At 39.5% G+C, this 26463-nt stretch overlaps 1 protein-coding gene across 4 annotated transcripts in view; it reads left to right on the plus strand.

Moving 5' to 3' along the window:
* Positions 1-974: 974 nt before the first annotated feature.
* The window catches only part of RCAN3 (RCAN family member 3), a 30956-nt gene continuing 5467 nt past the window's right edge, over positions 975-26463 (plus strand). Inside the window, exons 1-4 of one of the 4 annotated variants that reach the window (XM_033113882.1) lie at positions 975-1251; positions 8816-9070; positions 24316-24489; positions 25808-25979. In XM_033113882.1, coding sequence (XP_032969773.1) covers positions 8876-9070; positions 24316-24489; positions 25808-25979 — 541 coding nt within the window. In that variant the 5' untranslated portion in view covers positions 975-1251; positions 8816-8875. Of the gene's footprint in view, positions 1252-1638; positions 1654-5968; positions 6095-8815; positions 9071-24315; positions 24490-25807; positions 25980-26463 lie in introns of those variants that run through there. The other 3 variants (XM_033113883.1, XM_033113885.1, XM_033113884.1) reach the window with 3 other exon arrangements.

Consider the following 26463-nt stretch of genomic DNA (forward strand, 5'->3'; position numbering starts at 1 on the left):
TGGGTGGGTGATCAGAACTGATTTTCTGCCAACTGCGCAGCTTAAGACAAATTCCTTCCTCGTTCTGTGCCTGTTTCCCTCTCTGTGAACTAAGGGAAGAGACCCAGGCTCCCTCCCGAGCTTGGCCCAGATGCCTTGTAAAAAAAATACAGTAATAGCCGCCAAAGGAAGCCCTACTCCCACCGCTGTGATTTGGGACAACTCATTGAACAGTTTAGGCCTTTGTAAAATAAGCGTAATTATGCCCCCACTGTCTCCCAGGACTTCTGAAGGAATCACGCGAGACTGCGTGAGAAGTGTTTTGTAAACGGAACACAGGGCACTACAAATGTAATTATAATATTGTACATAGGGTGAAGAAGAGGCGAGAAGAGGAGGAGGTGCATGGAGGGAGCCCTGGCAGTATCCCCAAGGGGAAGAGCCCAGGATAAGGAGTCCCACACGCAAGTTCACCCTACAGCGTGGCTACCTACTAGCTGCCTCCCCTGGGGCAATTAAGCACACGGCACCCCTTCTTATCTATACAATATGGATAATAACGCTCGATTCGCTGCGTGCTTTGAGGTTACCTGAGGTAAAGCTTGCAAAGCACGTGGCGCAGTGTACATAGTAACTGGTCCTCAGTACATGTTCATAATATTCCTACTATTCCTGTGACCGATATACGCAGCCGGCAGGAAAAGGCGATATACTATTTCTGGTCACGGTGGAAGACAAAACTGCCAGAGGGCCTGTCGTCGGGGGATACCTATCGCCCCCGGCACAGAGCTACAGCTCAAGCTCGGCCAGAGCAAGAAAGACCCAGTCCTGCGGGCCAAGTGCGCGCGCGCGCGCGCCCAGACCCCGCCCCGCCCCCACGCCCGCGCGCCAGGGGCGGGGCCGCTTCCTGCTGGCGTCCGGGCCCCGCGCGACCCCTCCGGGCTGCGGCTCTCGGGCGCCTGCGCCGCGCGCTCCGCCGGAGGAGGGGGCAGGGCGGGGTGGGGCGGGAGCGCGCGGGCCCGGGAGCGCGTGCGCGCGACGCCGGCAGCCGGGCTGGGCCCTGACGCCCCTCATTCCTCTGCGGAGGCGGCCGCTCTCCCCGGCGTCGAGGGCGTGGCGGAGAGGCTGCTAGCACCGGCTCTGCGGCGGCCGCGGCCCGGCGCGTCTCCCCAGACCCGACTCATCGCGGCGCCCCCGTTCCCGCGCAGTGCGGTCGGGCCGCCCCGGCCTCTCGCCTTCCTGCCTGCCTTCCTGCAGCGGCCAAGAGCACAGGTGAGTCTCCCTTTCGCAGGGCGGGGCTAACGCCCGACTTCTCCAAGCAAGGTTTGCAGTTAGCACTGGGGAGGGTGGTGGACACGGGGTGCAGGAAGTTAAACCAACAAAACAGGAGGAAAAAACGAGAGAGAGAAAAGGAACGGTCAGCAGATGCCCGGGAGAGGTAGGCACTCCTGTGCCCCAGACCCTAGAGATGCTGCTGCGTGCGTCCTTGTCTCCAGGGTCCAGCCCTTCTGGTGCCCATAGTCTTCTCTGGCAGCTCTGGGGTGGTGTCTTGGAAACAAAACCAAGAAAATTCTTCCTTTTCCTCTCCACCAGCAGTTTTCTCCCAACAACTGTTTGACTTTTCGAAAAGCTGACAGGCCGAACCTGCTCCTGAAGGCAGGAAAGGTGCAATCGGTAAAGCATAGGCCTCCACAAGTTGGAAGGCCCTGTTTCTCTCTCGCTCCTCCTCTCTCCGTGCTGCCCGGATAACCTTCGCATTACTTATTTGCCAACTTCTTGAAACTTGTCTATCTGCTTCCATCTGCTGCCTGGACCGGTAGAGCAGTGGTGCCGTGTTTTCAGGTTGCTTCGTTTCAGCGTCCGTGCAAAATCTGATCATCTTTTTCAGGGATTAGGTAGGAGTCTAGTGTAAAGAGCAGTTCAGATCCGTGTTTCACCTACAAACCGGGATTATTTAGAGTGATATTTTAGTGTAGTGCTCAAAGCCAAAGATATTCGCTCCCCCTTACTGAAAAAATTACCTACCACACCACATTTATTTGCAGTTTTCATAGAACTCAGCATTTAGTAAGACGCAACTGGCATTTGTAGCTGTGATTACATGTGATTTAAAATAATTTATTTTAAAACTATTTCATTAGCTCTGGTTCTATATATTAAATTATAAAAACAATATTGGAGACGGAGGATATAGCTATTTGTGCATCATGCAAATTTGTGCTTTTTTAGTGGGGGTTTTCTATTAGTGTTCTAGAAGTACACTACTGAAGCAGGACCACAAGGAAAGGCCTGAAAACCAAGAGCACTTTCCTTATCCATGCCATCAGCTTTACATTTTACTACGTTGGCAACCTGTTTCTTTTCTTTCTTAGCTTGGGAAGAGATTTTATTGCTTTTAGGGAAAACAAGATGTTTCCCACTATTGAATTGTAATATTTGTAATGCTTTTAAACACATGGATGTTACGGTTTACAAATGAGAACAAATTTTGCATGGTTCTAAAGGATTTGTTGGTTGAAAGACTTAAGCCAGACATCATGAAAAATAGTGGATTTGGAAACCCAGTACGCTGAAGCTTGTGAAATAATGGAAGCTGTAAAGTCCAGTATCATTTGTTATTTAGATCCAGATCCAAAAAAAAATAACCCACAGAAGGTGGAGGTCTGACAGTAGATCTCTACTTTTCTCCTAATGTAGTGAAGGAAAATGAATTATATACAGCAGACTAAATAGCATCAGTCTTTTATATCTGTTTCAATTATGCTTTAAAATTTATTATTTTATTATGTTCTGACAGTTGATTTTGTCGTTTGGTTTCTGTTCTTTCCATCACGCTAGCACATATCACTGTGCATGGGAAACCTCAGTGATTATAACAGGATCAAGTCTAGATTACCTATGAAAAGAGGGCATAGGTCATTGAAACACAAAACACAAAAATCTAATTTTCACCTATTTTACTTTACAGTTGCACCAAAAATGTTTTTACCACAGCTACTAAAAAGTAGTAAAAATCTACTTACCGTGTTTCCCCGAAAATAAGACCTAGCCAGACAATCAGCTCTAATGTGTCTTTTGGAGCAAAAACTAATATAAGACCCGGTATTATATTATACCCAGTTATATTACATTACATTATATTATATTTATTCTATTATACCCGGTCTTACGTAAGACCCAGTCTTATTTTACTATAAGCAACTGACACTTGTATTAATTTTTGCTCCAAAAGATGCATTAGAGCTGATTGTCCGGCTAGGTCTTATTCCCAGGGAAACATGGTATAAGTGGTGAATGAGAAGGGCGTAAAAGATAGAGGCTTGTATGATAGCTATTCAGAACCCCCACGTTGGCAATCCTGAGGGTTTTTTTAAAAAAGAAACTTAGTCTAAATTTATAATTTTGAAGTTTTTAAAAGGAATGTAGTAGTTCAACAGCATCCGTCAATATTTTCCTTACTTTATATATGAGAGAACAAACAGAAAAACAAAAAGCCAAGTGACTTTTCCAAGTTTATTCAGCAGAGCACTGTAGAGCTGGAAGTGGGATACTTGTTTGCTTCCGATATTGTTCAGTAGCATTTTGAACACATCCAAAAATAATAAGTGCACCTAGCTGAGGTGTTTTAAATGTTCACCAAGTTGAGAAGCATACTATTTTGAAACTTATTTTTTAAAAAATATCCTGGAGGAGGAGGAACTTACTTTTCTGATCAGAATTTAAAATGCAAAGTACAATCCATGTGCTTGACATTTTGGCTTGATGGATTCCGTTTGTCACAAAGCTTGTTGTAGCAGAGCAGATGGTCATGCTACTTAGAGTTTTCCACTCATTGGATGTTTCCATGAAGAAACAATTTGCCAGAAGCCAGCCATAGCTACAGTTGCGCTGGAAATGATGCTAAACCCTGATTAGCACAGACCTTTGCTTACAGAAGCTGGAGGATATTCGGCCAGTGCTTTCCCTGTTGAAGCAGTCAGTATTTTCCTGGGTTAATAAATTGAGGGGCAGTTTAGTCTTGTAGTGGTAGGAGTTGGGGAAGAATTAGCAGCAAATCCAATAATAACAGCATGGAAACAATATACTTTTGTCATTTTTTTTTCTTAATAAAACCAAGCTACTTTGTAAGTATCAGCTGAGTTATCCTATAAGATGTTTCTTTATACATGTGCTAGGATTGTCATTTCTACTGGCTGACTTTAATCTTATCTCTTTTTCTATTAAAATCTAATTGCATTTATAATGTTAGTAAATTATGAAATGGTTGACAATGTTGACTTAAGTTATATCCAAAAAAATCTCATGGCTTGCCCTTAGCAAGAGAACCATCATCTGAAAGATAATGTCTCTAATACTGTGTGTGCTGAATTACAACATACGATTCTGTAAGGCCCATAAAAAAGTCACTGTGGCCTTTTTCAGCTAGTTCTGTTTTTAAATCTTTAAATGTTTTCACACAGGAGCCCTCTAGCTACTGCCAGGGGTTGCTCTGGACCTGGTTTTATTGATAGGTTTGTGAGTGAACAGTTTTCTTGAAATGATGCAGTGTTAGTTTTATTTTTGTAGCCATTTTGTTGCTCGGAACTAGATTGTTTGGGTATATATATTTTTCTCATTTTATTGTTTTAATATCAGTTCCACTGATGTTTCTGATATTATTGGGGTCCTTTTCAACCCAACAATGCATTGACATAGGTTGTGCCTATGTAAAACTACTTATTGGGTACCAACTATATGCAAAGCATTATTCTGAGCACTTAGCATGTATTCTCTCATTCAATCTTAATATACAGGGATTATTATTATTATCCCCATTTTATAGTTGAGGAAACAAAAGGAAGGCAAAGTAATTTACCTCACGGAGTACTGGGGGAGCCAGAGTGTATGAGTAAATCTAGAAAAGTCTGATTATGGAGCCTGATACAGGTCTGATGGGATATACTTAAAGACTTTTCACACTTGTTTGCAGTTACTGTGGTATTTTATCCATCCATCTTTTTAAAGTGTACCAAATATACAGTAATGTATATGTGAAGAAAATGTAGCAAGACTATAAAGATGATTGAACTATCTTGGGACAGAAGGCAAATAATTTAACAATCTAAAAAATATTGAAGAAAAAATAGCTATAAAGGACATTATTGGGGTAACTGACAAAATCTGAATATAGACTGATTTAGATAATAGTATTATATCAATTTTAAATTTCCTGGTTTTGATAATTATACTTTGGTCTATGTTAGAAAATAATCTTACTGAAGTATTTAGGAGTAAAGGAGGCACACTCATCTGACTTAGTGGTTCAAGGGGGATGTATGTATATGTATAAGAATAGAGAGTGATTTTAAAAATGGGCAAAACTGGAAGTCCTTGGTAAGTCTGGGTAAAGAATATACAGGAATTCCTTGTACTACTCTTACAACTTCTCTGTTTGAAATTATATCCACCCCCCCCAAAAAAAAAGTTACCCAAAAATGAAGGTAGAAAACAGGAAATGAAGGTGCAACATTCTAAGAATTTTCTTTTTTTTTTTAAGTCAGGTGTAGGATTGTTTCCTGTGCTCTGATGTTTTTTTTCTTTTTTCTTTTTTAGCGGTTGGAGGAAGGAACTTGAAACAAACAAAAAGTCTTACCAAAAATAGCTTGACTTTCTCAAATTTCAAAATCTAGCCACTCAGAACTCCCCAACTCTCCAACCTCTAAAAAACCAGGCACAGTATTTTCCTCATCTCTTTTTAATGGGTTGGGGGTGGAAGGAGATGAAGGACATTAGCACCTCTAAGAGATACAAAGATGATCCACTTTTAGTGGTACTAAAAGTTAAATTGGGTTGGTTATATTATTTCCCTGCCTGAAAACGGTCACTGGCATGGTGATACATTGACTGGCCTTTATGTCAGAACTCTGTAACCTTGTGTTTCCAAGGCAACCTGTCCCATACCTACCTTTCTGGCTTTGTCTCATGCCACCCCTGCCAAAGAGGGTACCTTCTGGCCACACTGGACCCCATGATCTTCGCACATGCTGATCCTTTTGTCTTCCTGCCTTTGTCCATCAAGTGGTGGCTTTACTTGGAATGCAGCCCATTCTTTGCCTGCTGAAATTCTGTTCATCCTGTAAGTCTCACCATAACTTCCTTTGGAAGCTGTCTCTAATTTCATGCAGAGTGAAATTTTCCTTTGTCTTTGCTGCCATGTCAGTGGTGTGAACACAGTGCTATCTGCTTTCCTTCAGCAGTCCTGATTAACCCGACATTGTGAGCTAGAGACTGTGCCAGGACCTGGGGATTCAAAGGCTCTCACATTCTGGTGGTAGCTGGGAGTGGTTTGTAAACAAATCATAAGATAAGTATATGACAGAGAAATGAGCAAAGTACTATGAGAACTACAACTCTACCTGACAACTTAGTCTTGAAGAAAAGCTTACAATGAAAGCCACAATGAGATAGCATCTTTCCCTCCCCAGGTCCATTTCCAGATAAGAGATTTCCAGCACAATAATCTAATTAAATGAATAAGTTTAAAACAGTTGTAGTACCTGTGGGCTACCCAAGTATATATATCCAATAGAAAGCTGAAAATAGAAGTGTAGAACTGAGAAGAGAGGTTGGGTCCAGTGATTTTCAGTGTGCGTAGGCAGGGAAGGCCTCAGGGCAGACTACAATCTCAGGGTCGTGTACTTTTCCCAAACTACCCATCCCCTTTGCCTAAGATTCTGCTCTTGCTTCCGCCTCAACTTTGGTGACATCCTTCCTGGGTGAAGAATCATTGTATGAAACAAGATAGCATGGATACACACATGCTATGTGTATGCACCAGAGGGAGGCAGAAAACAAAGTTGAGAAGCACTGGTGGTAAAGTAGTTAAATGCTTGGGTGCAGATACAACCACCCAGGAAGAGCATGGGAGGAAACCTCAAAGAGACAAAGCTGTAAAGAAGTTGTAAAAGGCGAGTGGAGGAAGAGGAGCCAGTGACAAAGCCAGATGGCGATCAAGGAGAGGCAGGAAGGCCTGGGACCTAGAAGCCAGGGGCACAGGGAGGTCCCAGAGTGACTGGGTGGGCTGCAGGGTCTCGCACTGCAGGGATGGCCTGAGGCCTGAAATTAGGTTCCACCTGTGAGGAAACCATTGCTGTCCACACTGAGGGCATTTTCAGCTGAAAGGTAGTGGCAGTGTAGTCCAGCTGCACTGAATTCAGGAAGTTGAGGAAGTGAACACAGCAAATACAGGTTACTCTTTTCAGGAAGTTGGACAGAAAGGAGAAGGAGAGACAGAGGTAGATTGAGGAGAAGGCAGAATCTGAAAGAAAGGTTTTCTTTCTTTAACATTGGGCGGTAGCAATGGAGAATCTTGAAGAGGTATGTTTGCTCAGGAAGAGGGACAGGTGGAGGAGAAATTAAAAGTGTAGGAGCCAGTGAATAGAACAAGGTCCGTTAGGAGTGGTTAGCATCATGGAGAAGAAATTCTTGCTTTGTGGGAGCTCCTTGGGGATAATAACCATGTCTTATTTATCTTCTTTATCCCTACTATCTGGTTTCCCTGAAAATAAGACCTAGCCGGACAATCAGCTCTAATGTGTTCTTTGGAGCAAAAATTAATGTAAGACCCGATATTATATTATATATTTTATAAGACTAGGTCTTAATAGTAAAGTAAGACTAGGTCTTTACATTAATCTTTGCTCCAAAAGACGCATTAGAGCTGATTATCTGGCTCGGTCTTATTTTCAGGGAAACATGGTAATACCTGACATGCAGTAGGCATTCAGAAAATGTTTATAAAAATGAGCAAAGATTTTGCTTTTTAGAATTAGTCTCTCCTGATTGACATAGTAGAATAACAACAACAACAATAAAAAACCCATGATTTTTATCCTAGAATTAGCATTCTGTACCGTACTCTATATAAGCAATATATTTGCGGCCTTGTGTTCTTTGAAATAAAGGGAAAATAACAAAGTGGGTAACACTGAGGTAGTAATAATTATGATCACTTAATTTTTCTGTGCCTGGTAATATTTCTTGAATTCTGTTTCAGCATCTTGAAATGTGTTACATTCAAGGCGCTCTGCTTGGTGGGCCTCGGGTGCAGGGCATTGGAAAAGACAGACATGCACAGAAATAGTCCATATAAGACAGTCTGTTCCATTGTATAACAGAAGGACACTGTCAGCTCCATGGCTTGGGCTTAAAATTACTGATTTTTAAAAGTTCAGAAAAAGGACATTTTTTTAATTGTCTATGTCAGATTTTGCCTGCCATAAATACCTCTAATATTAACAAAGACTGACTTTATATATAGAGAGAACCTTTGGTTCTGTGTAACTTGATTCATTGAGATTCTTTGAAAAGAACAAATCGGTTAAGAAAGGTAAAGTCAGCTCATCGCAGACCATATTTCAGGGTGCAGATGGTGAGTGAATCAGTGTGGGTTTTATTCTGCTGTGCCAGTTTCAGTGTTGTAGACCTAAAACCCAAACAAATATGTGAAGGCAGTTCTGGTTCCTATTTTCCTTCCAACTGCTTGTAAACTCGTGTACATATTGATATTATCTCATTTTGTATTATCTTCCCCCCCCCAATTTTACTAGAAAACTTTCTGCCTTTTTTTGGTAACACATCATTGCCCGTGAACTATATTACAGAAAATATGCCAAGCAAATCAATGTAGCATATATAGAATTCATTTACGGGGACTATAATGAGTTGATTGAAACGCTGATTTATCTTTCCTGAATAAAAGTGCTTCCTTTGATGAACTGCTGTCTTGAGAATTGATTGGAAAGTTATTGGGCCCTCAAAGTCTTACCTCTGTTGTTTTCTTTTTTTTTTTTAACAGTAGATGCCTGGTAGACATCTTAGAACTTTAAAAACAGAAGAGACCTGCTGTTAGGGGATAATGCTGAGGGACACTATGAAATCTTGGAATGATAGCCAGTCAGATCTCTGTAGCAGTGACCAAGAAGAGGAAGAAGAGATGATTTTTGGTGAAAATGAAGATGATTTGGAAGAGATGATGGATTTAAGTGATCTGCCTACCTCACTTTTTGCTTGCAGTGTCCATGAAGCAGTGTTTGAGGTGCAAGAGCAGAAGGTAGGCATATATCCTACCTTTCCCTGCATTTGCTAGTGTGTTGACTTGTGTGTGGATTCGGGAAAACAGCAGATGGCTGCTCCTTTGCAAAGTTTGTTACTGGTCTGTGACAAGTACAGAAAGCAGTCATCAACCTTTACGCATGGCTTCAACATTTTCATTTTTTTTAAATAAGAGTATTAGTCTGCAACAGAGAGGAAATATTTAAAAACCAATCTTTCCCCACAAATATTTTGGGAAGTACTGGTTTATAGTGAACTCTGAATCAGGTCTTATTAAGTGCATTCATTCATTTATTCATTTTTGGAGCCTGTAGTTAAGAAAAAGCTAGTGATTTTTAGCATGGCTTCCTATTGGGAGTAAATTCAGGGGTTAATTACATAATTAGGACTATGTGATTTCATTGTAACAGAATTATTAACATTTGTTTTACTACAATTTGACTGGGGCAAAATGATTGAGTTTATTTATTTATTTGTATTTGTTTGTTTGTTTATTTTTTAAGGAAGGCGCAGCTCATGGTGGCCCATGCAGGTATCGAACCAGCAACCTTTGTGCTACCAGCACCACACTCCAACCAACTGAGCTTACTGGCCACCCTCTGAGTTTATTTTTTAAAGGTTACTCTCCTTTAGTTCATTTATTATTTACCTGGAAAGAGAGAGGTTTTGTGTGTTTATTTTTCCATCATGACCTCACGAAAGCCTACTTAGTCCTACAGAAGTAAAATATTTCTGGCATTGGTATACATTTTGCATGTTCTGAGATTTTTTTCTCAAAATGCTATCACTGGCCCTTTAATTTTCTCTCTGTGCACTCAAAGCATTTTCCTCCCAGTAACTTTTCTTGAAGCAGAACTCTATATAGTTTGACTCAGTATATACTCGAGTGCCCCCACTGGGTCAGGCACTGGGCCAGTTATTTCAGGGGACAGAGCAGAAATTTAAACAGCTCCTGCCTCAGACAGTTTACAGTAGAGATGACAAGAAACTTGATGTAAGATGGAATACTAGTGCCTTTAGAGACACTTGGAAGTACATTGGGGTGTCAGAGGAGACAGGATCACAGCCAGCTGGACTGAAGACCTGATGAGGAGATGGCATTTGGGAAGAACTGTGAGAGTTGAGTAGGAGTTTAGCAGGGAAGGGAAAGGGAATTCTGGCCAGAGGGAACAGAATGAGCAAAAGAGCTGAATTAGGAGAGTGCGGACCCCCTCAGGGACTGGCAAGCAGTTCTCTGTGGCTGGTGCATAGGTGAGATATAGCCAAAGTCAAGAGAAATCGGGCTGGAAAGGTGAGTGTGCGGCATCCTGCAAAGCTCCAGAGCTTGCCCTGCTGTGGTACATAATCTGAGTAAAGGAGTGTTGATCAGAATTACACGTTAGAAAACTCAGCTGACAACGTGTGAAGGGCAGAGTGGCGGAAGGCGAGTTAGAAGCAGGGAGTCAGTTAGGAGATAATACATATATGCTCCTGTAGTAAACCTGCCTGGAGAGGCTGACGACCCGGAAATGGGACAAGGGAGAGGGAATACAGCCAACAATTTGTATCTTGGGTTTTTTTTTTTCGTTTACAAATGCTATTTTCTTCCCCAATTCAGTCATAATGTAGAAATTTGAAAATCGTACTAATGTTCTCATACCTTCCAAGAGCTCTAAATTTTCATATAATTACATTCACCTTGTTTATTTTTGATTGTGACAAACCACATGTATTACTAGTTTATCTTAAAGTTATAGTCATCAGAATTCATTCAAGAAACTTCACAGGGGCAGACGGTCAGCTCAGTTGGTTAGAGCACGATGTTCATAACACCAGGGTTGCCGGTTCGATCCCCACATGGGCCAGTGTGAGCTGCACCCTCCACAACTAGATTGAAACAACTACTTGACTTGGAGCTGATGGGTCCTGGAAAAACACAAATAAATAAAAGTTATAAAATTTAAAAGAAAAAAAGAAACTTCACAATCTTATCTGTTCCAACTTTTTAAAACTGTAGCTTAGAAACTTTTTTAACTTGACAAAGCGGTGAATTCCTGTTGATTTTCATTTTAAAAACTATTTGAAGTTACAGCTAACCTAAATTTATGTTGGAAATCATATCAGCAGAAATTCTAGTAGCAGCTCAGTGGACTTCAGGTTATATACAATTCTTAGTCATAGTAAATTTTATATAAAGCCTTAATGGTAATAACTGAAACTATAAACTGTAAAATGTTTATATAAAAAAAGTTATATGCGGATCATCAATTGGATATAAAATGTGAGGAGAATCAAATGTTTCCTTTACATTTTTCTTCTCACTACCAATGTCTTATTTTGCTTTAATTTCTCCTGGAATAACCCGTGTAATGCAGATCATCCACATATGTGCAAAAAAACAAAGCCTATTAAATATTACTGCAATTATGTGCTTTATTTTCAAAAGAATTTTAAGGGGTTTTTTTCCTGACTTTGAAAGGTTTTTGTCTTTATAATTGTTGGAGCGAGCTTTTACCCTCTTCTGAACAGTAGACTAAAGAACACAGGTACCATTTGCATGTACAGGTGAATCTTTGTTTTAGATTGCTAGATTTTGGCTCTACATTTTCATGAATATTTCTTGAATATAGTGTCTGTGAGGTGGGGAAGGAAAAGTAAAGAATATGATAAACTGTAAGAAAAATAAACTGAGGAAAAGGCTTATCTTTCATTCCTATGTCTGCAGCAGCACGGGTGTCAGTGTTTATTCATGTGCTCAGCTAATCAGTAGTTCCATCAGGACCACCACAGGGTTAGGACACAATTTTTCTATAACAGGTTTGGATTTGTCCCAGTGTGATTTTATTGACTTGTTTACAACTCCAGTTTTTCCCTTTCTTAAAGTAAGGAAAAATTAAACAGGCTTCTGATTTGAACATGAGAGGTTTTCAAAATACAATTTAGATTTTTATAATGTAAGAAATGGAACTGTTTTCTTCTTTCTGTTTTAGGTCTGTTTCTGAGGGGACTCAGTAAATGTTAATGCAAAGTAATATTCTAGATAGGACTGACTTTATAAAGAGATGCATATGGCTTTGGATTATAGTTCCTTTGCAAAGTACTGCCCTGAAACTGTCTCTACTGACCTACTCACTCTAGAATATTTTATTTGAGTTGTTTTTCTAATGATGATCGTTGCGGTATGTGAAGATATCTCTGCTTGCTCTCCTGGTCTTGCTTTGTGATCAGTGACACTCAGCATCTGCTACAGTTCCCAGTGCAGGGTAACACCTGTTACATGTTTGTTGAATGAATGGACTCTCTGATATAGTTGTTGAGGATTAGCGATGCAGTGATGTGATGAAGAAACAGAATTACAAGCTGAGGGAAGTTAAGTAGTACATAGGAGACTTCATCTGAAATTATGATCCCACATACACTGGCCCAGTTTCCTTTGTGGTCTGTGTAATCAGTCATATGCACAATATAAATCTTTCCATCAAGCATTTGGTTCTAACCCTCCACTTCAAAAAGAATAGAAAATAATTATTTAAGAAAATTAAATGATCTTTGGAAGTTAACTGAATACACTGATTCTCTGGGTTTTAGACTAAATCAGTTGTGTGTTTTCTGACACAACCTTCAGTCTGGAAGAAGTAAATCCTTTGAGAAAAGTGATTTGTTTTAAATTTGGGAATTGAAAAAGGGTATTCAAAGGAAGAATGTTTCTCTTACAGTGCAGTGTTTTTTGAACAGTGCCTAGAACAGAATAAAGTTTCAATAACTATTTGTTTAATTGAACCTGTAGTACATTCTGGGTACAAACAAATAAATAGAAAGACATCTTGTGTCCATGGACTGCGAGACTTAATATTGTTAAGATATCAATACTACTGAAAGCGATCTACAAATTCAGTGCAATCAATTCCTATCAAAATCCCAATCGATGACATTTCTTGTAGATTTAGAAAAACTCATCCTAAAATTCATATGGTATCTCAAGAGACCCCATAAAGCCAAAACAATCTTCAAAAAGAAGAAAGTTGGAGGACTCATACTTTCTGTTTTCAGAACTTAATACAAAGCTACAGTGGTCAAAACAGTGTGGTACTTACATGTCAATTATATCTCAGTAAAACAAAATAAAAAAAAATAAACCAATGTGATACTGGCATAAAGATAGATGTATTGACCAATGGAATAGAACAGAAACCCCAGAAATAAACCCTAGCCTGTGTGTCAAAATGATTTTCAACAAGGGTGCCGAGACCATTCAATAGGAAATGGACAGTCTTTTCAACAAATGGTGCTGGGAAAACTGAATATTCACATGCAAAAGAACGAAGTTGGACTCTTACACCATATACAAAAATTAATTCAAAGTGGATCAAAGACCTAAATGTAAGAGCTAAAACTATGAAATTCTTGGAAGAAAACATAAAGGAAGAGCTTGACATCGGATTTAGCAATAATTTCTTGGCTACGACACCAAAAGCACAGGCAACAACAGAAGAAATAAATTGGACTTCTAAATTATGTATTCATCAGAGGTCACTATCAACAGTGAAAAGGCAACTACAGAATGAGAGAGTATTTTCAAATCAATATCTGATAAGGGATTAGTATCTAGAATATATGAAAGAACTAAAACTCAAAAACAAAATAAAAATCCAATTGAAAAATGGGCAAAGGACTTGAATAGACATTTCTCCAAAGAAAATACATAAACTGCCAATAAGCACATAAAAATGTGCTCAACATCACTAAAAATTAGGGAAATATAACCCAGAATCACAATGAGATACCACTTCGTACCCATTAGGACGGCTGTTACCATAAAAACAAAAAACAAGTGTTGACAAGCATGTGGAGAAGTTGGATCACGTGTACGTGGGGATGTAAAATGGTGTAGCTGCTGTGGAAAACAGTATGGCAGTTACCATATGATCCAGCAATTTTGCTTCTGGGTATATACATGAAAGAATTGAAAGGGACTCGAACAGATATTGGTGCACCCATGTTTATAGCAACGTAATTCACAATAGCCAAAAGGTGGAAACAACCCACAGGTCATCGATAGATGGAGGAATAAACAAAATGCAGTATGTATACATACAATGGAATATTATTCAGCCTTAAAAGTGAATGAGGGGTGTCCCGTTAGCTCAGTTGATTAGAGCGTGGTGCTGACAACATCAAGTTAACCGGTTCGATCTCCACATGGGCCACTGTGAGCTGTGTCCTCAAAATAATAATAATAATAAATAAATAATTATAAAAGGCATCTTATAAAAAAGAGTGAATGAAATTCTGATACATGCTACAGCATGGTTGAGCCTTGGAAGACATTTCGCTGAGTGAAATAAGCCAGACACAAGAGGACAAATAATGACATGAGCCACCTAGAGCGGTCAGATTCATAGACACAGATGGTAGAGTGGTGGTTGCCAGGGGCTGGACTGAGAGGGGAAATGCGAGATTATAGTCTAATGGGTAGAGTTTAAATTTGGGAAGATGAAAAAGTTTGGAAGATAGATGGTGGTGATGGTCAACAGTGTGAATATACTTAATGCCATTGAACTATACACTTAAAAATGATTAAAATGGTAAATTTTGTGTTATGTATATTTTACAATAGAAAATAATCCATTTTTTGTTATTTGTAATACGCTTTTGTATGTAATGTATAAAAACATTTTAAATATAAGTAGTATACTTTTATATATACACAGAAGTGTATATACACATACAGCATACATACATACAGTGAGTATGTGATGTGTATGCATTGGACACCTCTGTTGCCCCACTTACATCCTCTTGGCCCACCTTTTCAGAGCAGCTGGCCTCTGCTGCACTGTGGGTATCTCACTGGCCCAGCATTTCTCTGCTGCCTGTGTGAAGTTGCTCAGCCTTACTGATGCATGTGCAGACATGGGGGTGTGAGGGAGTTAACATCTCACCAAGCATCCCTTGACCGGTGGGAGACTAAAGCCAGTGAAAAACTCCCTCCTCTTCTGACACTCAGGCCGACAAATTCTGAGGCTCCTAGCAGGTTCAAGCCCCAGTTTCCCACAGGTGGCCAGCTTGCTAACACAACCTGGAGGGAAGGAGGACTGGCTTTCCCTCCTTCCCTGCCTGTTTCAGTGTTCGCACTTGCGTCCTATAGGGTCACTTCCCAAAACAAGTTCCTCAAGTGTGTGTCCTTGTCCTGGCATGTGCTTTGACAAGGAGCCCAGGTAAGACAAGTGAATAACTTCAAGTTTGGTTATTCCCCTGGTGTGAAGGCACCATCCCAGGCTATCAAAAAAGGACAATTTTTAGGTTATGTGAAAAAGGATAACGACTAATATAAAAAAAAACCACGTGCCCACCCAATTTAGCAAACAAACTTTTACTGATACAGTTGAACCCCCTATGTCTCCTCTCAGAAGTCAATTATCCTGAAATCAGTGTTTATCATTTATTTCCCAAGCAACTTGAACTTTGAAACATGAAATTGAAATGTTAAATTTGTAGGTCAAATATTGGTATTTTTTCTAGTTCAGCCTAATACTATGTGTGTGTATGCATACTATGTTAAAATTTTTCTCTGTTTTGTTGACATTTTTATTTAGAAAGGAATCTACATAAAACTGTTAGAACTAGCAGTAAACATTGGAATTTGAAATTTAAAAACATTACTAGTAATTTACAGTAGTACCATGAAATACTTAAAAAACAGAAATCTAACATTATGTGCAGGATCTGTCCACTAAAAACTGTAAAACACTAGTGAAATACATAGTATTTGACGTTATTTTAAATTTTATATAAATGGCATAATTGTGTAAGTTCTTTTTTGTTGTTGTTCAACATATCTGTAAGATTAATCCATATTGAAATACATACTCAGTTTCACTTGCTGTATAGTATCCTAATTTACAAATACACCATCACTTATTCACCCATTCTGTGTTAGACATTTAGGTTGTATTTGATACGTGGCTACTGCAGCAGTGATGCTGGAAGTGTTCTGTATACCCTGTGTGTGTGTGGGGGGCGGGGGTGGGTCTCAGGGTCTGTACCAGAACCGATGTTGCTGGCTTGTAGGCTGCGCTCCTTCCATCTTCGCAGATACTGTCAGGTAGTCTCTGATTATGTCTGTCTGTATTCCTACCAGCCACGTGTAAGAATTCCCATTGTTCCACAGCCTCACCAGTACTTCATATTTTCAGAATTTAAAGTTTTTGCCAGTCTGGTAGTTAACATTTTTATTACTTTTTAATGCATTTTTGGATAAACTGTAGATGAATGCGTCACAACCTTACCTCTTAGTGAAGGACCAGGTTTGTCCTGCAAACTGGCAACGACTGATGCAGTCAAATGCAGTAAGAGTGACACAGCACTATAAACTTGCTAAAATGTTTCTAGATACTTTCAATGTCTGTACTGAACCTTGTCAAAGGCTGGTAACAAAGTTCATGGACTAGCACTGGGTCCTCAGGCCACAACACAGATTATGTAACATTTAGGGGTTTTCAAATACCTTATAAGATTTTGAAATGAAAAAGCTACTTCGATTATATTTCTAGTTTCCATTGGGAATACTTTGTCTCAAAAACAAGGGTTAAAAAGGATTTTAGGTCATTTAGTTAAGTAGTTCCGTATCTTAATTATCGGCAGTATGAAGGTTGGCTGTCATGTTCTCAGAGATCACTGGTTTGCAGGTTCCACATCCTACCTTGATTCGTGTATGCAGCAAATGCTTAACTGAGCGTTGCACCAGCTACCAGTCCAAGTTCTAGGGAGACAGTTGTGAACAGGAGGAAGCACCAGCCCTCATGGAACACAGGGAAAGGAGGACAATTCACAGGCAAGCAAATGAATAAGACGTTCAGATAATAATTACCACGCAGAAAATAGAGGGATAGAGAATGACTTGCTAGGTGGTGATTTTTATTAGGTTGGTGCAAAAGTAATTGCGGTTTTTGCAGTTATTTTTAACCTTTTAAACTGCAATTACTTTTGCACAAACCTAGTAACTACAGTGGTCAGGGAAAGCCAGAGGAAGTGACATTTGAGGTGAGACCTAAATAATGCAAAAGAACTAGTGTAACATTTAATCATCCTTGGCTTCCTATAATTTAATTGAAATTTATCCTAACAATTTAAACCTGTCCAAAACGGTGCTCCCTGGGTGGGATGGGCTACCTCAGGAGTGAGCAAGCCCAGGTACATGCGTCACCTCCACGCTGGCTGACAGAGCCCCGCCTTTGAGCCTCACTGTTCATCAACTATGTGCTGCAGAAAAGGCTGGGAAGATCATTTGCGAGCAGATACCAGCATCCCCCAACATTTGTGTGGAACCTTCCAAGTTAATTTCAGAACATTGCTTTTTCTGTTTGGTTTCCTAATCTGATTTACATTTCTATGTTTACAAGATGTATAGGTCAGGTGGTGTTAGGACAGCAGAACATGTCCATTGTGAGTGTGTGTGTAAATAAGTAGGTCAACAAGTGCAGTATATTGGGAACGCATAGGAAAAGTTCTTACTGGTTCAAGAATACAAAGAACTATTGTTTCGTTTACCATTTTTAGAGGAAATTGCCAGCGGTGATGGCCCTCACACCCAACACTCCAATATGTATTCCTTATGAACAAGGGCATTCTCCTAGGAGAAGAAACAAAATTCAGGAAATTAACATTGATACATTACACCCTTCCAGTCCTCAGACCCCATTCAAGATGTGCCAGTTGTCCCAATAATGTAGGAAAATTCCAGTCCCTTGGGTTTGGTATATTCATCAAAGCCAGTGTTCCGTTCCCAAAGTCACAGGAAAGAGACTGCGATGTTGATGCCATTGTCGCTGGACCACTGAAACACCTCCAGGCTGGAATACGCCATTCTCCTGACTCCAGGAGAAGCCCCGGGCTGGACATGAAGTTCAGGCTGAACTTGGACTTCCCTAATCTTTCCTACTTCACCGCCGCGAGAACAAGAAAGAGGAGGTGGACAGTCAAGTCAGCATCCTGGAGAGCAGAGTTAGGGATCTCCTCGTGCTGCTGGCGTGCATAGATGGTACCAACCTTGATAACGGAAGCCTAATGATGTGGAACAGTAGTCTGGGCAACTGCAACTGTTTTCTTTTTCCTGGGGAAATGTACATGGTTTTCAGAGCAAGCACTCACTTGTATGGTTTCTCTCCTCCTCTGATGCCTTAGATCAGAGCTATGTTTGAGCCCCACGACTGGATGAGTTTGCAAACCTAAAGTGTTGGTGGGCCATCCTGAGTCTTGGGACAGGTGATTGCCCACCTGTTACCTCTCTGCCTCTTCAAGGGGCCCATCAACCAGCTTAGCGGGGTAGCGATTGGACATGTTAAGCAAAAGACAGAATTCTCTGCTTTTCACCATGTGTCTGCGTTCCTCAGTTTTGTTCCATCTGCTCTTTCCTCCAGGGGGCTTTGTAATCTGTTCCTCTGGCTTCTTTGCTCTTTTCAGTAAACAACCAAAACAACCGTTAGGCTAAAAAGGAAAAGAAAAAAAAGCCATTGCTTTTGCTGGGGGACTGTCAAGCGCTGGGATCTTATTAGAAGTTCTCACAGTTACGGATTGAAGATGGTGCCTCTCCTGAGATAGTCCCCAGAAAACCCAATTCAGAAGTGTTCTTTTTCACCGCTGGGTTACAGGGTTTGGGTATCACTGATTGAGTCCAGTACCTTTGTATCTTGAAGAGAGAGAGAGGAGAGAGAAAGAGAGAGAGAGTGTGTGTGTGTGGAGAGAGAGAGAGAGAGAGAGACTTCTGGTAGACACCCTGGCTGCTGCCAAATCAGCTTAACTACTAACGTAATTGGGTGGTAGCTGTGGTTGCAGATCTCATTCCCCTCCTTACGTGGCAGGCTGGTTTTTCAGGTGTTTTGAGGCCAGCAATTGGCCACCAGACTGCTTGAAAATGACTTCTGTGTTGTGCGCACATCTTCTGTATAAGCAGTCATAGATCTTTTCCAATTTAGCCTCAGGGAAAAGGGAGACAGTTCTATAACCGGAATTACTCCTAGCAATTGTCCTACTAGCAATTAGTCCTAGCAATGCGATGTCCTAATTGAAGATGGAAAATAGTAGCTGACCAAAGCCACCTTACCGTGCTCCGCCCCCAGATCCGCGGCTGACACTCATGTGCAGCGCTCAGCAGTGGTGACACCCAGATGCTCCCTGTCTTTTCAGCCTGCACTTGTAGTCACCTCACCCCACCCCTTCTCTCAGTCTCCCTCGTCCTTTTTTTTTTTAATTCGGCAAAACTCGCTGAGTGAAATGTACATATCTTAAGTATGCAATTTGGTGCATTTTGACAGTATTTGCTTATGTAACCAACACTCTAATCAGGAATATTTCCATCCCCATCCTAATACCAGTTTGTAGTTTATTCCCGTCAAAAATGATTCATCATTGGTTTGACCACTTTATTTTACATGGTGAAGGGAATAGTTTAGGTTTGGGGGTGGAAATCATAGCCCTTTAAGAATTCATGTTCCAATAAGGCAGAGTATATACCACGGGTGCCAAAAAAATATGTGTACATTTTAAGAGATGTTATCTATGTATTACTTTTTGAAGTTGAAGTATGGTGGCAACGTGTAGTATGACATTCAGTCAAAAATGTCATCACCATGTGACAGGACAGTCAAAGAAAATGGTGGAAGCAAGGTTGTCATTCGAGGGCCACAAGACCCTTTTGAAGCGTATTTGAAATTTGAAGCGTTTGGACCTTTTGAAGCGTATTTGACCTTTTGGTCAAATTGGACCTTTTGAAGCGTATTTGAAATTCGAGAACGTTGTAGTACATTGGAGGCGTGAGTATGCAGCAGAACCAGCAACACACCTAACAATTGCAGGCGTTTGTGATAAGTTTGAGATGCATGGTTCTGTGTGTGACGTGCACAAGGGAAGATCTGGGAGGCCTCACAGCAACAAGTTCTGCTGCTTCTGCTGTGGTGTTGGAAAAGTTTATGCTGATGGTGACCACTTTGAGCACCTCTTGTAATTGCAGAAGTTAACTATGACTTGTACTCATCTTTTGTTACCAGTATATGTTGAGTAGTAGGTTGGTCCAAAAGTAATTGCGGTTTAACAGGTTATAAATTGCAAAAACCGCAATTACTTTTGCACCCACCTAATACAATTTTAATACAGCTTTTTCCTTTCTTAAAATGTGTATACATTTTTTTTTGGTACCCTCTGTATTTATAAACATGGTAGCCATTAAAACAGAAAAGTCAATATTGAATAGACGGTATTTCATGTTTTTTGAATTTTAATTTGGTTCCATGCTTCTTTCTGATCTGGAAAGGTTTTGAAGGCAATATAAATGCTATCGACCAAAGGTTATGGAACGATTTTAATTTTTGTGTGTGCTGCTCTCTAGCACTTCTGAATTTAGATTCCAGAACTTTTACAAGTGCTCAACTTACCAAGTAGAGGTTTTAAATTCACTGTGCCTAGGAGCACGTGTGTCTTTTCTGTCCAGTCAGCAGGGGTATTGAGGAGAACCAACAGCACCATGCCTATCCCCAGGCAGAAGTGGAAACTGCCTCTGACATCAGTGAACCTGTAGCCTCTGGATGTTGAAGAGATGGAATTTTCTATCTCAGACTGATGGAAAAACATAGAATGTGAAAAACCTCTTGCCGTAGAACTCCAGAGATAATTTCCCTGTTGAATGCATTGAAGCATCATCGCTTCTTAACAATGAAATCGTTCCCTCTGTGTGCAGGAGTGGTGGGTGCCTCTGGTTTTTTTAGTCCAAGGCAGAGAGATGTAGCAAAATTGTTTTCATAGTTTGTTCCTCAGTGAAACTGAAAAACCTTACCATCTCTGCTTTGGGATGGGGAACAGAGAGTGGTTCTAGAAAGGACAAGACATTTATGATAAAAAAAATTGTTAATTATAAGAAAAAAGTTGTTTTGAAAGGAAATAAAAAGAAGGATGTGATTATCAAGTAGCTGTTTAGTTTGCAAAGTAGCGTGTGTTACTGTTACTATGAAACATTCATTGTGGGGAATTAGGAATAAATACATGGTCCTTTTACCCTGGGCAAGGAAAACTGTTCAATGGACAGAATTACAAAACAAATATTTCATAAACCTTGCTTAATTAGTTCTTCCTTAGTTTCTGTTTGTGTTCAGTGTCGACATTTCTTAACAATCTTGTGGGAGAATTTTTTTTTAACATTTACTTAGTAAATATCTAACAAGAATTAAATGGAATTTCACAAAATCTCAAGTCTAATTTTTTTTAAAAGTGATAAAGCCAGCCATCTTTGAAATGGGTGCTGGGGAAACTGAAATGTGCCTGGAAATACTCATAAGATATATTCCTGTTTATATTTCTTTTTAAGAATTGATATGCTATTTTAAAATCCTTAACTATATAATATTGTATTTGTCCATATTACTCCAATGTGTAGAAATAATACAGTAACTGAGAACAGGATTGATCTTAAAGTTCACTTCCCTTTGTAGAACATTGGAAATCCAGCACTTAGCACAAAGTCTCGCATGCAGTTGGTTGCTTAATACATATTTTTTCAAATGATGAACAAAAATAATTCTTAGGAAAAATGATTGTTTTCTATTCTAAATTATGAGGGATATAAATATTTGTGCACAAGTCATTTTTATCAAACTGGAGAAATATTGCAAAGTGGTAGGTAAATACTCAAATTGAGAGAAGTTAATAAATGAGCGATGTATGATTTTCACTTCATGTCAGCAGGTAATTGGAAGATCTTCCCATAGACCAAAAACAAAGCAAATTTATTGGTTCCTTTTATTGTTACCATTGGCAAGCATAAGGAATATTTCTAACCGTAAAGAGAATGTTTTGTTGAATTTCATTTATTAAACTATTGCATAAAAGTGATTAGTAAAGAAAATTTAATGTTACTATTCTTCTGGTAATTGAAGTTAGGTTTTTCATTATCTCGATTCATTAACAAATGGGAAAAGAAAATTTTTTTTTCCCTCAGCTTCATAATGACTCAAATATTGCTCTCCTTTTCTCTATTCCATCTCAAAGTCCTGGGGGCATATATAATCTAATTTTACTTTTTGCCAAAAACTGCCATTTTTGTGGAACTGTATACTCCCAAATGAACCTTAAGAAAAAAGGTTTTATTGTTTTGCCTTTGTAAAAAAAAGAACTATGGTACAGGATCCTAGGCATCTTAAAAGAAGGTGCTAAATGCACATTAGTATCTTTCATAGAAATTTCATGCAGAGGGGGGAGCAGAAAAAGAAATCAACTGAAAAGAAGACAAAGGGAACATGAATATAGAAAATCTGAGACAACTAGATAAAATAAGATGGTAGTCATCCAAAAATGTCAGTAATCACAACGATGGACTAATTCCTCCTGTTAAAAGACAATGATTGTTTAAACTGGATTTATTTACCCCCTCTTGCACACACACACATTCTTTTTATGAGGTGTATCTAAAACATAAATATACATAAAGGTTAGAAGCAAAGGATGGAAATTCGTTTCCATGCAATATGTAACCAAAAGAAAGCTATACCAGCTGTATTAATATCAGACTTGAAGGCAAAAGGCATTCCTAGCGAGATAAATACGGCTGCTACCTAATGATTAAAAGTTCAGGTCACCAAGAAGAGAAAACAATTCTGAACTCGTATGCACACAATAATACAACATAACTTTAAAATACATAATACATATGAAGTAAAAATGACCAAATTACAAAGAAAAATCCACCTAGTTAGTGGGAGATTTTAACAGACCTCTCTTGGCAATAAATAGTTGAAATAGACCCCTCCACCCCCCAAAAAATTAGTATACATATGGAACTTCTAAAAAACACGAGCATAGAAGCATTTGATATCTTGCTCCCTGGCGTATGTCATCAGTTTGGCTCAAATAAACTCTTACAAAAATTCAATAAATAAACACGAGCTTAATATGTTATACCTACTTCCAATGCTTTACCCAACAGCTGTAAAAAACATACTCTTTTTAAGCACACAGAGAAGATTTATGACAATTGATGACTGGACAAAAAGCAAATCTTAAACATGTTGAAAGATTGGTATTACTATGTATAATCTCCTCTGATCATAGTGAAAATAAATGAGAATTAAAAAGATAAACAAATCCCGAATGGCCAATTAGCATGAAGAGTCTCAACCTCATTATTATTCTGAGGAATGTGAATTATAGCCAAAGTTAGAGCCCATTTCATATCCCCTACCTCACATTACTAAAAATACAAAGGTCTGTATTAAGTGTTGGCAAAGATGTGAAGCAACCAGAACACATCCGCTCTTGGAGATGAAATTGGTATAAAGACTTTGGAAAACTAGTTGGCATTATCTATGGAAATTAAAGATGTGCCAACTCTGAGGCTCAGGAATTCCACTTGTTGTATGTACACCAGAGACACACCTGCCAGTGGGTACCAAGGATGTTCATAGCATTGTAGGAGCAAAAAGCTGGAGGGAGCCCAACTTCCAACAGCATTAGTTAAATCCTGGCATGACTACAAGGAATACCATAGAGCAGTGAACAGGAGTGATTTTCAGATGGCAAGAAGGAAGAACTTAGGAACAAAATGTAAAGTTGTTCCTAAGACAAGTTCTTGAAGAATAACATACAACATGAATAAGTCTTTAGAGATACAAATAAATGTAAAACCATAAAGAAGGGGGTGGCCAGTTAGCTTGATTGGTTAGAGCACAATGCTCATAACACCAGGGTTGCCGGTTCGATCCCCGCATGGGCCACTGTGAGCTGCGCCCTCCACAACTAGATTGAAACAACTACTTGACTTGGAGCTGATGGGTCCTGGAAAAGCACACTTAAAATAAAAGGTAAAAAAAGAAAAGGTAAAGCAAGGAAATGGTAAGCACAGAATTCCAGAAATGGTGACTTTGAAGGAAAGGAATGGAATGGAAGAAGAAACATGTAGCAGACTGGGGACTTCCAAACAGTAGTAATGACTGTTCTATAATTGGAATGTATCATTTTTCATACCTTACATTTATAATAATACATTTATTTTATAATTTGCATCTATACAATATTTAATAAAGTTACTTTAAAATAAGTGCAAATTGCATATGAATAACAAGATACCTGTTGTATAACTGCAAGAAGTATGCTTTTTTGGCAAGTCATAATGACTTCTATCCCGTTGCTTATACTTAATGATTTAAATTTCCTTTTCTTAAAGGCTTTTCTTTTTTTCCCCCTCCTTCCATTCTCTCTGCCCTGCTGCTCCTCAATTTGTAGGAGAGATTTGAAGCCCTTTTCACCATCTATGATGACCAGGTTACATTTCAGTTGTTCAAAAGCTTTAGAAGAGTCCGAATAAATTTCAGCAAACCTGAAGCGGCAGCAAGAGCTCGAATAGAACTGCACGAAACAGACTTCAACGGGAAGAAGCTGAAGCTGTATTTTGCACAGGTACTTCACAGGGCAAAGGACGCTATTCTCTAAACTTGTTTTTCTCCACCCAACAACGTTATCAGTCCTCCGTTTTCTGTATTCTGTCAGAGGTCTGACATGAACAGTCCCAATCAGCAAATAATGTAAAAATATGTTTTCCTTTATTTTACAGATCTATATATTTACTTATTAAACAGCTTTGCCCTCCTAACTTAGTGTTGCTAAGACTAATAGTTAAAGGAATTTATTTTTCTGGCAGCTTTCCTCAACTGGTGTTTCATGAGGGTTAAGCCTTAACAGCTTGAGATCCATGAATTAGCTTTTCTTCTGACATCGAGAATGGTGTTCATGATGTAACACGCTTGGGAGTGTTGAGAAAATAGTCTCTGAAACCATTTCTGTGTTCTGTGATCTATATGAGACACCCCATTGAGAACGGCTGCTGGCGTAAAGGTTGACAAGGGGGGTGGCAGAGCCCTGTACCAAAAGGCTGTCTCAGACTTTGAAATTGCAGAGGATCACCAAGAATTGGCTATACTGAGCAGCTGGTTGGCTCGGTTAGAGCATGTGCTCATAACACGAATGTCACCGGTTCGGTTCCCACATGGGCCAGTGAGCTGCGTCCTCCACAACTAGACTGAAAACAATGACTAGACTGGGAGCTGTTGGGTCCTGGAAAAACACTGTTCCCCAAAATTCCCCAATAAAAAATTTTTTTAAAAAGTTACTCAGAGAAGCCACACTCCCATTACTAATCCTTGTAAAACCTTCCCCCTATAGGTAAAACTCCCCTATAGGTAACCATTAAAAAAAAATTGGCTATACTTACTCATTAATGTGACTCTGAGAAACCAGTTTCTTTTTGGAAGAATTGGTGAAATGAAGGCATTAGGTCTCTACTCATGTATTAAACGCACTCTGTTATTTTTCAAAATAATTTTTTTCTTGGTCTTAGTTTTGAATTAAAAAGAAAGAAAAAGAGGTTTGTTGTCTCACATTCCAAATGAAAGATGTGTGGACATTTCTTGGTGGAGTTGGTTGAGATGGAGACCATATAACCTAATCTCTTCTAAAATTGGAATTTAGTGCTTATGGCCATTCATTGTTCATTCATCTATTCATCGATTGATTTTTTTCATTCAACTATTATTTATTGAGCACCTAACCCGTGTGGGCTCTGTGCTATGCACCAAGTGTTCAGTGGTGAACTAAACACTGGGACATGTAAACTGTTAAAGAGAAATTTTTCATTTTCTCCAAAAAGATGTAACCGTTAAGGTAAAGATGAAAATGACAAAAAAGCCTCGTCGCAAACTGAGTGTCTCCTTCCCTGCAGGTACAGGTGTCTAGTGAAACACGGGACAAATCCTATCTGCTGCCGCCCCAGCCGGTCAAACAGTTCCTCATCTCCCCTCCGTCATCTCCTCCGGTGGGGTGGAAGCAGGGTGAAGACGCAATGCCTCTTATAAATTACGATTTACTCTGTGCTGTTTCCAAATTGGGACCAGGTAACAAACATCTATCTTTCCTGTTTTTTCCCCAAGGAACTTTTTTATTGAAGACTATTCAGCAATTTGTGTTCTAGCCACTTTGGCAACATGATCAGAGTGAAGGATGAAGTCCTACAGATCTGGGTTCAAATTCTAGCATTTGCTAACTTCGTGATCTTGAGCAAGTTAGTGTCAATCTTCTGAGCCTCTTGTTTTCTCATGGAAGAAAAAGGGATCATAATAGCTACCTTTCAGTGTGGTTATAGGATTAAATGATACATGCATAATACTTAGTAAATGTAACTGCAGTTTTTACTGCTACAAATTCTATTAGTGCATAACAGGCTGTAGTGTTACGAGTTGCCGTCTCCTCACGCCCCATCAAAGTACCAGGCAGACAGCTTCTCTATTTCAAGGAATTGGTGGTGATACCATGTCATCTCTTCCAAATTCTTACATTTATTTTTTATTGCTACTTTTCCTTCTTTGATTTCTCTTACTC

The sequence above is a fragment of the Rhinolophus ferrumequinum genome, chromosome 9 (genome assembly GCF_004115265.2).
Source record: "Rhinolophus ferrumequinum isolate MPI-CBG mRhiFer1 chromosome 9, mRhiFer1_v1.p, whole genome shotgun sequence".
NCBI lineage: Eukaryota > Metazoa > Chordata > Mammalia > Chiroptera > Rhinolophidae > Rhinolophus > Rhinolophus ferrumequinum.